Source organism: Neovison vison, chromosome 4 (genome assembly GCF_020171115.1).
Source record: "Neovison vison isolate M4711 chromosome 4, ASM_NN_V1, whole genome shotgun sequence".
In the NCBI taxonomy this organism is placed as follows: Eukaryota; Metazoa; Chordata; class Mammalia; order Carnivora; family Mustelidae; genus Neogale; species Neogale vison.
The window spans coordinates 35,219,899-35,234,190 of NC_058094.1; the positions used below are offsets into that span (position 1 = coordinate 35,219,899).

Below are 14,292 nucleotides of genomic sequence, written 5' to 3' on the forward strand. Positions count from 1 at the left end.
AATCTATGTTATTGCTGTTAAGTATTGCCAGATTTTTATATTGAATGTTCTGTCAAAGGCTTTTTTCCTAAATTATGAAACAAACTAGTTGTGTTTGTTTTCCTTTATACATGATTACATGTATGTTACAGCAAGAAAAAACAGAAAACCAGCTATAGTTCTTTCAGTAAATCCGTAGCCTTAATTATAGTCTTCTTTCTTCTCCCTCTTTCACTTCTTCCCTCCCATTCTTTTCTTCTACCCTACATGAAAGAAAGGTTTCTGGCTCTCTGAGGAGGATAAATGGAAACTGAGTATTTATATGTTTATTCATAGATAGCAGAAATCTTGAAAGGCTTGTCATACAAATTTTAAACTAGCTTTAACAAGACTTTGAAAGTTCTCTATAATTAAGCTTCCAGTTTAATAAAATACTTTAGCTAGTTCAGAAGTTTTTTTCGTTTCCCAAGTGTCTTACATTTTCTTCTTCTTTTGGGGGTGGGGGCGGCTAAAAGATTGTTGATTTAGACAAGAGGTTTCAGAGAGTAAGGGCAACTAACTTTGTTTGTTGTTTACAGGCATTTGCAAGTAAAATCACTGGCATGCTGTTGGAATTATCCCCAGCTCAGCTGCTTCTCCTTCTAGCAAGTGAAGATTCTCTGAGGGCAAGAGTGGATGAAGCCATGGAACTCATTATAGCACATGGACGGTAATGTATATAATTGGGAAGACATTTCAGTTTAAATATCAACTACTTTATTTTTAGGATGTAGGTGCTACCATATCTTAAAATGTATACTATAAAGTACACAACTTCAAATGGTTTTATAAGAGATGGCTTAAAATCCGTGAGTGAGACAATTGAGTTTTGCATGTATTAGAAAGTTAGAATTTTAGCAGTGACTTAGGTTCTAAAAATCTTTTATATACCTGATATTTAGAAATAACTTGTAAAAAGTACATCCCAAATTCTCTACCAGAATACCCCTAACGGCAGAGGCCAAAGATCTCAAGGAACTGGGGTGTAGTCCCTGAGTTCTTGCCATAAGTGTGAAGTTTCTTTTAGAGCTCCTGACTTATCTTAAAAATTCATGCAAATTTCTGCTTTCTGTTGTGTAGTATATTTGCTTTAATATAAAATTTAAAAATATCTAATAGTTAAGTTACTCTTTTTCCAAGGTGACAAAGTAAAAGTGACATCAGGAAGATAGGCCAAACTTATCTGTGCCTTCTATCCTGAGACTACTCTTACATGCATTTTGAGGCTTTTTAGATGCAAATTTCTGTCTTCCCAGTCATGATCTTGCACAGGAACTTAGATTGGATATAGTCGTAGAAATGGATAAATGGGTAGGCTAAGCAGTGAAATGTAACAGCCACTTACCTATTTCATAGCCTTTGAACATCCAAGTCAAAAGACTATTGCTAGAGGTTTATTTTCTTTGTTGGAAATTACTGTTTTTCTTCGCTGGGCTTTTATGTACTATTTCTTCATTCCTTTTCCCTGTCTCTGGATGTAATCAGCACCCATAGAGCTCAACCCACTATAGAAAAGGTTACAAGGAATGTACATTTTGAAAAAAACCTTTATATGTAAGGATTGCCAATTTAGTAGTACTTTCTGTTGAATGCAAATAATGTGTAATTTTGATTCCTTTCAGCTGGCTATGTAAAGTGTACTGTGAATTTGTATTGTAGAATAATTAAACACACTAAAGAATTTGATTCCCGTTGCAATGCTTTCTGAACATTTTCTGTTCTTTTATAAAGCTACCTGTGAGCTTAAGCTTCAGTACCCCTATGAAGCTGCATTATTTTGTTGTAAATCAGATAGCCCTTAGCTCATTATCTTGAATCACACATATAGTATCTAATTTTTTTTGTTACATAGTATTGACTTCTCTGTTCCTATAATTGCACTGTTCCTATAATTGTTCCAAGTATGTGTCTTGGATATTCTTTAAAGCCTTTAATAAATGTGTTTATAAATCTTTATAAATTCAAATGCATGTTTCTCTACACTAAATTCTAGAAGCCTCAATTGTCTGGGATGTAAAAGGTTTTTGATTTGTTTTTAGGGAAAATGGAGCTGATAGTATCCTGGATCTTGGATTATTAGACTCCTCAGAAAAGGTACAGGTAAGAGATGTTCTGTACATGAGCTAATAAACAGCACTTGGAACTCCCAATTTAGCACAGTCTGAATTAAGCTTTAATTTTAGAGATGTCATGAATTTCTTAGTGCTTAACTCAAGGAAGAAGTGAGTGCAAAGATGCAGAGAAAATGAGACCTGTGGAGAGGCAGTAAGGAAGGCTTTTTTAGTTCCCCAAACACTTCAGTGCCAGTCATGGTAGAGCGACCCAATACAATCTTACCTCTTTTACTGATTACAACTAAAAACTGAACAAAATATGAAAGGAACTGCCTGAGTATTCTGAAAAGTAGATAGTAGCACACAGACGATAGAAGGTGGTCAAATTGATTAACAGGTAGCATGGCATTGTTTTAGGGTAGAGAGGAAAGCTGATCTCTTCAACTCCGGTCTTAGTTGGAAAATAGAGAAGGCTTTAGAACTGAGCTGTAGTATTGTCCAGGTCCCACACTATCTATAGTGCAAATGCAGGGCAGACCCAAAAAATAAAAGGCTTTGAAAATCTGTTTTTGGAACCATTGTGCACAGATGGTGACACTTCCAATCTGAATCTAACCAGAGTGATTGCCTGCTAAACCCCAAAACATCAACATTGTCCCTATCATTTTAACAAGACCCAGAGTTCACAGCTTAATATTCAAAAGGCCAGGATACACTCCAAAATTACTCAATATACAAACAACCAGACAAGACCCACCAGTTCTCCTGGGAAAAGAACCAGTAGATGCTAACTTTAAGATGACCTACTTGTTGGAATTATCAAAGACTTTATCTCCTATTCTAGGAGATGGGGGTATCTTTATCTGATAGAATAGGAGATAAAGTTAAGCACTAGTGAACTGAATGAAAGAGGTCATAGCGGAGAAATAGAAACTGTAAAAGAGAACCAAGGGAAAAGTTTAGAATTAGAAGTACAACGTCTAGGGATGCCTTGGTGGCTAAGCTTTTGGCTTAGGTCATGGTCCCAGAGTCCTGGGATCAACTCCTGCACTGGGCCTCCCTGCTCAGCGAGGAGCCTGCTTCCCCTGCCGCATGCTCGCTCTCTCTCTCTCTCTCAAATAAATAAATAAAATCTTTAAGAAAAATGTTAAAAAAGTACAACTTTTCTAAAAAAAATTCAGTAGATAGGTCAGTAGCTCAATGAAGAGGATAGGAAAGTGTCAGTTTGAAGACAAATTAAAGAACAGAGAGAAGATTTCGAACAAAGAAACAACTTCAGGAATCTGTAGGACCATAATGAAAGATCAGACATCCGTGTCATTGAAAGCACTTGGAAGAAGAGGAAGGACTAGTACAGGAGAATATTTGAAGAAATAGCAGCCGAGAACTTCGCACGTTTGGTACCAAGATTTATAGATTCAAGGTGGTCAATGAACCCTAAATAGGAAAACTATGTCTATATGTATTATAATTGAACTGCTGTAAAACTAAGCAAAGAACACAGTGCTTTACATATAGAGAAACTGTGATTTGAAAGACAGTGGATTTTCTCATCAGAAAGGTATGAGCCAGAAGACAATGGTTCATCATTCTTATATCCAGCAAAATTATCTTTAAGGAATTAGGGTGAAAGAAGCTACCAGTTTCATTAGTGATTTTAAATGGACAGAGAATTTAAAGATTTAATAGGTATGAGCTTTATATAAGTATCACAGTTCTGAAAAGAGGAATTAAAAAATTTACATTTAAATATAAACATTGCTTTACCTACCTGACTTCCCTTTGAGTGATTTTAGACAACTACTTCATATGTTTTGTTTTTAAAATCAGTCTTGGGGTGTGCCTGGGTGACTCGGTTGGTAAAGTGTCCAACTCTTGATTTTGGCTCAGGTCATGGTCTCAGGTCCTGAGATTGAGCCCTGCATCAGGCTTCACGCACAGTGCAAACTCTGCTTGTCCCTCTCTCTCCCTACCCCCCTTGTATGCATGTGTGCTCTCTCTCAAATAAATAAAAGCTTTAAAAAAAAAAAAAAACTTGGGACTTAACCTGATACTTTATTATTAGGAAAACCGAAAGCGTCATGGCTCTAGTCGAAGTGTTGTAGATATGGATTTAGACGATACAGACGATGGTGACGATAATGCCCCTTTGTTTTACCAACCTGGAAAAAGAGGATTTTATACTCCAAGGCCTGGCAAAAACACAGAAGCAAGGTTGAATTGTTTCAGAAACATTGGCAGGTAAAATAACGCTAATCTTAAATTTTTTAACAATTTCAGTTTGAGATTTTCTAAAACAATCGTTTTTAAAATGTGTATATGTTCTTCATACTGATTAGAAATGAGGCTGTAGAATTCTCAAAATACTGTGTGTATATTATGTATGTATGTGTGGGGTTATATGTGTTTTAGAATTACTTTCAAATTTAAATATATTTCCCTGTTTTTATTTTTAGGATTCTTGGACTATGTCTGTTACAGAATGAACTATGTCCTATTACATTGAATAGACATGTAATTAAAGTGTTGCTTGGTAGGAAAGTAAGTGATTTTAATGAACCTAACTGCTTTTACAATTGCAAAAATTTCCTTTTATAGCCATTATAAAGCATTTTCAAACATTTAATGACATGGGAAAAAATAATCTCAATACATGCAGGAATGGGTGACACTGGTGGGTTTGGGGGTGTCTGACAGACCTGGATCTTGATGCAGACAAATCCCCTCACACCTATGGCATATTTTCCCATTTGCAAAATGGTAAAACTGTAGTGCCTGGTAAGTGCTTAATAGATTTTAACTATTACTATTTGTTCAAACAGGTGGTAGAAGTAGAAGTAGTATTTTATTGAAAAGAGTGTTGTTGGCTTCAAAGATATATGTAAGATGTGCAGGAGGGAGAGGGGACAAAAGAATGTGAGAAAATACAGCATAGCATGCTTAATATTTCTCTCTGAGTGGTAGAATTAGCATAATTTCTTTATTGCTTTGAAGTCTGCCTACACATTATTTTTATATGGGGAGGGGGAGACCACATCCTTTAAAATTTATGTGTAATACTAATTATGCAACTTTTGATTTAAAACACAACTGCCAGTGTTCCTAATGGTATTAAAAAGAAATTACTTGACACAAAACAATGTAATATTGTAGTCTTTTCCAGCAATTTATATCATGCAAATGATACGAATTAACATTGTTCAAACCCACAGATGAATAGTTTTCTATTCATATCATATAAATGTGTGTGTACATTTGTATGCATGTACACATATAATGATGTAAACTCTGACCCTATTGAATTCTTAAAGTATTCCAGCAAAAATGTTCTTGTGCAAAGAAGAACTGGATTTAAAGCTCAGCCACAGCTCAGAAATGTTGATGCATTGAGCCTTTTTAACACGGTTTGGGGAGAAGATGGAATCAAATAGACTCAAGTTTAACCCAATGATATGACCTTCAATAAGTTACTGAATTCCTTTGAGCATCAGATTCGTCATCTAGAATAATCTATATTTTTTTATTATAATCAAGATTAAATAGTATGTATATACTAAGGACCCGCTGCTCAGCATAATCACTGTTTAATAATAAGTGCAGGTTTTTGCAAATTGTTTTGGAACTTAATCCCTCCACTATTGGCCTTAAATTTTTTTCAAAATATATCTTACTGTATTTTGAAAGTTAATTATCAGAGTCAAAGATTAACATTTTACCTCTTCAAATCAATTATATTTAGTGGCATATTCTTTATATCTTCAAATTAAATAAAATTCAGTAAAGATATTTCATAATTGTTTCATATGATTACTTTCTTAGGTCAATTGGCATGATTTTGCTTTTTTTGATCCTGTGATGTATGAGAGTTTACGGCAACTTATCCTCGCTTCTCAGAGTTCAGATGCTGATGCTGTTTTCTCTGCAATGGATTTGGCATTTGCAATTGACTTGTGTAAAGAAGAGGGTGGAGGACAGGTAAAGCAAATACATAATTTTCTGATTCTGGCAAGATAATTTGGTTAGTTTGTTTTGCTTCTATAGAGACAATTTAGATGGGGACAGAACAAGAGACACACAAAAACATACAGAGAAAAACCACAGTACATATCTGGACAGGTACCCAGAGATGGAGAGTTAATGAGACAGACTGAAAGGTAGAAGACTTTTTTGTACTTTTTTTTTTTTTTTTCATCTCTTAGATACTTGTCAGATACAGAATCATCTTACTTTTTTAAACTTTTTTTTTTTTTAAGTTTTAGAGACAGCGGAGGGTAGGCAGAGGGAGAGAGAAACTCTTAAATAGACTCTGCACACTAAGTGCAGAGCCAGACACAGGGCTCGATCTGACTAACCTGAGATCACTTTTAAATAGCAATGCTAAATTTTTTTACAGGTTGAACTTATTCCTAATGGTGTAAATATACCAGTGACTCCCCAGAATGTATATGAGTATGTGCGGAAATATGCAGAACATAGAATGTTGGTAGTTGCAGAACAGCCATTACACGTGAGTACTTTCTAGAAAGTGTTCTTTGATTTGATGAGGCTCTTTGTGTCTTCATGTGTGGTAAACTAGTTCAGACTATATTCAGCTTGCCTACGAAAGGTTAAAACTTTAAACCAAATTAATTTATGCACAATGTAAATTAACCTGGCTCCAGACCAAGCACTCTTTTTTCAGTAAAACTATTTGGAAAAACCATGTAATCATCTGAAAGTCAATTTGGTGAGTAAAGTTCAGAAAGGATTCTTGTGGAACTGAAATGACCACTGCTTTAGGGTCCTTTGACCACCCATGTCTAGGTGACCAACTAGAAGGATTCCAAGGCAATTAGAGTCATGGCTTATTATAGCAAAAGAACTCAGCAAAGGAAAAAGTACATGAGACCAAGTCTGGAGGAATTCTGAAGTTCTCTCAGGCTGTGGGCTGTCACAGAGAACATACTTCTTTCCTTCAGCAGTGAATTATAGAAACACATGTACAGTGTTTGTGCTTAGAGAAGCCTGCTTAAGAGTTGAAGCCTAGGTTTTTCGTCGTTGTCTTTTTTTTTTTTTTTTTTCCCCTGGAGGCCAATCCTGTAAGCATTTTCTCCCTATGCATCCAGCCATGATTACTGAAATTCAGACTCTTAGAGGAAATTCATCATAAATCACACTGTTTGCACAAGTAGTCTAGGCAAGCTAATGCAGCAGATTCACTGCTCCAGGCATTCAGAATAGCTGTATCAGTAAAGCCAAGTTTCCAGATGCCAGCCAAGGAGCCCAGTGAGGGCTTCTAAAGGGCAGCATCAGGCCTGCTGTGTTTGTCAAAAAGATTTTGTTTGTTAAAAAGATAGAGCATGCAGAGGGCGAAGCAGGCTCCCCACCGAGCAAGAAGCCCATTGGCGTGACTCCAACCCAGGACCCTGGGATCATGACCTAAGCCAAAGGCAGATACTCAACCGACTGAGCTACCCAGGTGTCCCTTGTCAAGTGTTCTAATTCCTGTGCTGCAAATAATCGTGCAGGTTCTGAAGTCATACTGTCAGGATTCAAGTCATGGCTATAACACTCTTTAATGTTATATGACATTAGCAAACTACTTAAGTGCTTTGTGCCTTGGCTCCCTTCTTTGCAAAATAAGGATAAAATTAAATGCATTAATAATGTAAGGTGCTTAGAACATTTCTTGGCACACTGTAATTGCTCAGTAAGGTTCTGGATTTCAGATTTGTATTTATCATTCTGATACCTTTCATAGGATGTGACAGGATAGCATGTCTGACACATTGAAGATATTTTTACTTAAAGACTAGCTTTTTATTAACATAATTAAATTATGGTCAGTTAAATCCTGTAAAACAATACTATTTCACTTTCGAACCTGTAGCCTGTTCACGCTGCCTTTTTTTCCCCCTCTGCCTCTTTTGAATCTATTAAATTCAAAATACAGAATTTAATTTTTCTTTCTGGCTTAAAATGAGAACTAGTATTCTTAGTCTAAAATTAGATATTGGGCTTTAACAGTAATGCTACATGGAAAATACAGTACCGAGACTAATAAAAAGGTAATTTTTAAAATATTCTATAGGCAATGAGGAAAGGTCTACTGGATGTGCTTCCAAAAAATTCATTAGAGGATTTAACAGCAGAAGATTTTAGGCTTTTGGTAAATGGCTGTGGTGAAGTTAATGTGCAGATGTTGATCAGTTTCACCTCTTTCAATGATGAATCAGGTATGAAATTTTTTGAATGTTTTAAGGAATAAAATAGATGTATTTATGGGGCTTAGAAATGCTATGTTACTCAGATGTTTAAAAGTTTTTTGCCTACATTTTTAAGATACACTTGGACTAGCCTTAGCATTAGGTTATTCTTAATTCTTAGGTTTTAAAGAATATATGGTTTAGTATAAATACAAGTAAAAATTCTTTGTGGTGAGCAACTACATAAAAGAAGTTTTATGTAGTAAGAAAAAATAATCCATGTGACAATTCTATTGGCGTTTCCCAATTAATTTCTCTTTGACTTTCTAATTAAAGAATTAGATGTTTGCTTTGTAGAACCGGCCCCAAAGCTCACTTACAAAGATTTAACAACATACAAACACATGGAGAATCTAGAGAGAATAACAACAGGTAGTGATAATCCTCCTAGAATAACATTTATCTTCAGGGCCTGATTTGTTGCATCTCTGTTTTCAAAGTCCTAAGAATAGAATTTTAGCTGTGACTGTACAATAAAACACTGGAAGCTCCAAGAAAGTCCTTATGAGAGGATTCCAGGTATAGGTCATAATTACTGTGTACATGAAGGTACCAGTTTTTTCCCTTTTACATTTTGCAGAGTTATTTGGATAAATTCTCTCTTTTTTTTTTTCTTTGTGCTTGGCAACGTATAGATTCATTGTATAATAGTTTTTGTGCTACTTTTTTTTTTTTTTAAGATTTTATTTATTTATTTGACAGAGATCACAAATAGGCAGAGAGAGAGAGAGGAGGAAGCAGGCTCCCTGCTGAGCAGAGATCCCGATGTGGGGCTCGATCCCAGGACCCTGGGATCATGACCCAAGCCAAAGGCAGAGGCTGTAACCCAATGAGCCACCCAGACGCCCCTGTGCTACTTTTTTTTTTTTTTTTAAAGATTTTATTTATTTATTTGACAGACAGAGATCACAAGTATGCAGAGAGGCAGTCAGAGAGAGAGGAGGAAGCAGGCTCCCTGCAGAGCAGAGAACCTGATGCGGGGCTTGATCCCAGGACCCTGGGATCATGATCTGAGCTGAAGGCAGAGGCTTTAACCCACTGAGCCCCCCAGGCGCCCCCCTGTGCTACTTTTTAATACAGTTTTCAGTACTTGTAAGATAAGAATTTGTCTCATTTACAAACCAAAAACCTAAGAGGGGAAAATAAATATCTAAAGCCCCTCCAAATTTAATCCTCAGATAAGCAGCATCAGCATCATCTAGAAGATTTTTAGGAATGCAGAATCTCCATTCCTTTCCTTTCTCCCCGTAGACCTAGTAGATGAGAATCTGCATTTTAGAAAGATCCCCCAAGTGATTTGTAAACTCATTAAAATTTTGAAGTCCTGATTTTAGTTCATGAGAAGAATCATGAATTACAGATGGGATTAAAGCTATGTGATTATCATTTTTGAGGCGGTAGTCCATTTTTCTTGGTCATCTTAAGTCAGGATTGACTAATGAATAGGACCATTATGCAAATGGTCCTAATTCTATTAGGAATTAGACCTCTGATCCTAGATAACATTTCAATTTTAAGCTATTTTTATAAGAAGCAGTATTTTAAAATAACAATGGATATAGTATACTGGATTTATACTCTTCATTCTTAGGAGAAAATGCTGAGAAGCTCTTGCAATTCAAGCGTTGGTTCTGGTCAATAGTAGAGAAGATGAGCATGACTGAACGACAAGATCTTGTAAGTCAAAAATTTCACGAAGTTTGTAGAAGAAATGAAATTCTATAATGCTGTGTATGATAGCCTTTTAAGTTTGCAAACAGTGGTTGATCATTTTAATTTTGGCTAAGGAAATCAGAAATATAAGGCAGTTTTAGTTTTTCTACTCTAGAACTGAAAACCTGAAGTATTAATAAAGCCTGTAAACAGAGTAAAACGCATTTAGATATTGCTATAGTGTCTTTAGTCCCGGAAGATAATACCAGTTAATTGTTGAGACAGGTTTCATTTTCCCTATAGTGCTTATATATGCTGGCTACACCTTTCATATACCTTAATCCTTTTGACCAGTGGCAAGTCTTCGCAAAATTTTTGAATAATATCTTGATTGCTTTGTGTTTACTTGGAATAACATAGCTTGTGATACGTGGGTATTACATCTATGATTTCAATCTTATCTACTAATTAGAATCATAAACTAGATAATATAAACTTTAGTCACTGTGAAAAGTTTACCAGGTCAATGGAATCTATATCCACCCTTGAGTATAAAACCAAATCAACCTGTCCATTAGTCTTGAAAGGCATTCTTAACCTGGAAAATCCTAGATATCCTTCCTACTCCTATTCCTTAATGGTTCCCTGAAAAATTTTTCCTGTCAAAGCAGCCTTAGTTCTTAGTAACTAAAACCAGACTACTTGTGGAATATATAAAAATGATCCAATTTCTAGAAATATCCTCCAGTTTTATTTGAGAGGGAAAATAGTTCTGTGGGAAAACATGAAACTTGGGGAGTTTCCCCTTTACTTTTAACTGAGTTACTAACTTATTGGGGGGGGGGTTCTGCATTTAGGACTCTCTAATTTTTACATGGTCCCAGGAGCCTTCCAGTATTTCTGTTCTGTAGGGAGACAGTTCTATTGCTAATCCTGTCAGTTGGTTCTATTCTTGGTTTTAGCCACTGTGGTAATTTCCACTGAGGTCGTTCCATAGGTAGATTCCATATACTTGGTTCCATGCAGCTTTCCCAGTCTTTCGGATCCTGAAGTCTCTGCCAGTGCTAATACTGTATCTATCCTTTTTGGTTTCATCGTTAGGGTTCTACCACCTGTGGTCAGTTTTTGATTCAGGTACCTGTGAAAGGTACCCTTTCTTTAAGAAAGGGGTGATATCGGTTCTGTAAGATGTACCAAAAACAAATGATTGACTATAAAATTTGAAGGTTTTAATGGACTATTTTTTAATCCCCTAGTTGTAATGTTCTGTTTTTAAACCAGTAAATTCTCAGTTCTATCAATCAAGTTAAATTTCACTGCAGTTTCTGCCTTCTACTGGAAGATAAATTTGCTATTCAGTTTTTGAAATGAAAGAAAGAAGATCTCCCTTTGGAAAGGGCCTCAGAATTTCCTATGGACAGCTTTAATTTGTGAAAGTCACTTCTCTATTTGTAGGGCTTAAGTAGTATATCAAGGGGACTTTTCCCTCTCCTCTTTTGGGAAGAGTGCTTCACAGTTGTTGGTTTTATCCTGATGTGTCTAAGGATAAGAGTGGAAGGACATAAGAGACTATTCAGAGCATACTGAAAATTATAGGGTATTTGGGGCTTCTGGGTAAGACTACATAAGTTTATTCCCCTCCTAGTTACAGTTTACTAGTAAAAGTTCTGAAAAGTCTTCTACTATATTTCTCTTCTTCCAACTTTTGGGATGTCCAGCAGTGGTAGTTATATCTACCCTGGCTAATCATACTCCTCTTTGGAAAAGCACTTTGTTTGTTCTTTATATGTAAAATGAGTATCGATTGGACCAGCTTTATCTTTAGAGCATCTTTTATAAAATTCTTTGAAGAGACACTTAGCAGGGATTCTTTTTCTGCCTCCTCCTATGGAAGTTAGAGATTTCGCATAAAACAATTCTTCAGGAAAGCAGATTACATTCGACCCTTGAATGATGTAAGGGTTAAGGGCACCAGCTTACTATGTAGTTGAAAATCTGAGTATGACTTTTGACTCCCCCCAAAACTTGACTAATAGCCTGCTATTGATCAGAAGCCTACCAGTAACAAGAGTCCATTACACATATTTTATATATGTATTATTTCTAACTGTATTCTTAAAGTACACTAAAAAAATGTTAAGAAAACCATAAGGAAAATATATTTATAGTCCATTTTGTGGTGATTTGTTAAAAAAAATTTTGCATGTGGGGTACCTGTATGTAACTCCTGATCTTGGGATTGTGACTTTGATCCCCACATTGGGTGTAGAGATTACTTTAAAAAAAAAAAAAAATCCACATGTGAGTGGACTCATGTAGTTCAAACCCATGTTGTTCAAGGGTCAACTGTACTTCATTTAGGTTTTCTAGTCACTTTGGGATATTGGCTATATTTGTATTTTTAGTTGTGCATTTTGGAATGCATTAGATTTAAAAAGCCTTACCTTTAAGAAATAGGAACTGGGCAATGTAAGAATGTAATGTGTGTATGTATGTATAGATCAGTGAGGAATGATAAAAAGTACAGAAGTTAACATTTATCTTATATACACAATGTCACACAAAATAGATGTGTAGTAAAACTCATTGTTAATAGGCTTATTGCATGGATTTTATGTACAGTAGATACTCCCCAACACTTTAATAAAATTATTCCTGAATCACAATATAGCACTGAAAATATGCTGGTAGATAAAATGCAAAACAACTTTTTTGATAATCTGTGTGAATTTTATCTTTTTAAATTTTTAAAAAGATTTTTATTTATTAGAGAGATCACAAGTAGGCAGAGGCAGGCGGGGTGGTGGGGGGAAGCAGGCTCCCAGCTGAGCAGAGAGTCAGATGTGGGTCTTGATCCCAGGACCCTGAAACCATGACCTGAGCCAAAGGCAGAGGCTTAACCCACTGAGCCACCCAGGTGGCCCAATAATCTGTGTGAATTTTAAAACTTTTTTGGAGGTCTTGTGCCCTGTTTCCCCTAAAAGATACTTTAAAAGCCACTGGAAAGGCCCAAGATAAATTGAGGCCCTTGAAACAGTCACTTTTCTAGATACCTGACACTTTTTACTTTTCTGACCCTGAACCTTTTCAGTATAAGAAATAAATTTAAAACCCAGTACAAAATAATATCCCTCTTTAGGTTTTAACATAAGAACAGGGCTCTCTGTATATATTGCCAGAATTAATGTTAATCTGTTAAAAGCCAAAATTGTAATTATTATATTCCTGTTTAGGTTTACTTTTGGACCTCTAGCCCATCATTACCAGCCAGTGAAGAAGGATTCCAGCCTATGCCCTCAATCACAATAAGACCACCAGATGACCAACATCTTCCTACTGCAAACACTTGTATTTCTCGACTTTACGTCCCCCTCTATTCCTCTAAACAGATTCTCAAACAGAAGTTGCTACTCGCCATTAAGACCAAGAATTTTGGTTTTGTGTAGAGTATAAAAAGTGTGTATTGCTGTGTAATATTACTAGCTAATTTTGTAGATTTTTTTCCATTTGTCTATAAAAGTTTATGGAAGTTAATGCTGTCACACCCCCCTGGTGGTACCTTAAAGAGATTAAATGCAAACATTCCTTGCTGAGTTTGTAGCTTAAAAGGCCTGAGGAGCACTAGCAACATTTGACTAATGGTTTGCTAGTCGGCAACTTCTGGGTCTAACCCCAGCCAAAGATGACAGCAGAACAACATAATTTACACTGTGATTTATCTTTTTGCTGAGGGGAAAAATGTAAAATGTTCTGAAAATTCACTGCTGCCTTTGTGGAAAGTGTTTCAGCAAAGGTTCTTGTATAGAGGGAATAGGGAATTTCAAAATAAAAAATTAAGTATGTTCTGTGTTTTCATTTTAACTTTTTTTATGGTGTTTAATTTGTGGTTGGCTGCAATTGTGTATCATGTATATGGAACTTGTAAAAAGTTCTGGACATTCAGATCTTAGAGATGAAATCACTTTTACCTATGAAAACCACTTATTGCGGTTTATTTTAGCTGCATTGAGCTCTAGGATATTAAATGATATCACTAATATTTTGCATGTAATTTGTTCATTTGAGTAAGGGCACTTTTTTGTACATATGATGGGGCCAATGCACAGTACTTTATCACAATCAGTTTTTTTTTCTTTGTATCCCTATTTCAATGAGCAGTCAGTCAGGAGGTTACTGCACTTCAGTTCTAATTAGACATTTGTACTAAGGTATTTCAGTTATGTAAACTCAGCCTGGGCACTTTCTGATAACTGTAAAATGTTTTATAAGATCATGATTATTGAAGATACATTTTGGAAAATTTTAAATGTTCGTGAGCAGCT

At 35.7% G+C, this 14,292-nt stretch overlaps 1 protein-coding gene across 5 annotated transcripts in view; it reads left to right on the forward strand.

Annotated features, from left to right (window-relative positions):
* Nucleotides 1–13,813, forward strand: part of UBR5 (ubiquitin protein ligase E3 component n-recognin 5) — a 135,221-nt gene extending 121,408 nt beyond the window's left edge. For 4 of the 5 annotated variants that reach the window (XM_044245186.1, XM_044245181.1, XM_044245185.1 and 1 more), the window contains 9 exons: nt 558–688; nt 2,058–2,118; nt 4,138–4,313; nt 4,529–4,613; nt 5,892–6,047; nt 6,466–6,579; nt 8,143–8,287; nt 9,909–9,994; nt 13,204–13,813. In XM_044245186.1, coding sequence (XP_044101121.1) covers nt 558–688; nt 2,058–2,118; nt 4,138–4,313; nt 4,529–4,613; nt 5,892–6,047; nt 6,466–6,579; nt 8,143–8,287; nt 9,909–9,994; nt 13,204–13,416 — 1,167 coding nt within the window. In that variant the 3' untranslated portion in view covers nt 13,417–13,813. The remainder of the gene's footprint in view (nt 1–557; nt 689–2,057; nt 2,119–4,137; nt 4,314–4,528; nt 4,614–5,891; nt 6,048–6,465; nt 6,580–8,142; nt 8,288–9,908; nt 9,995–13,203) is intronic. The other variant, XM_044245182.1, reaches the window with a different exon arrangement.
* The last annotated feature ends 479 nt before the right edge of the window (nt 13,814–14,292 follow it).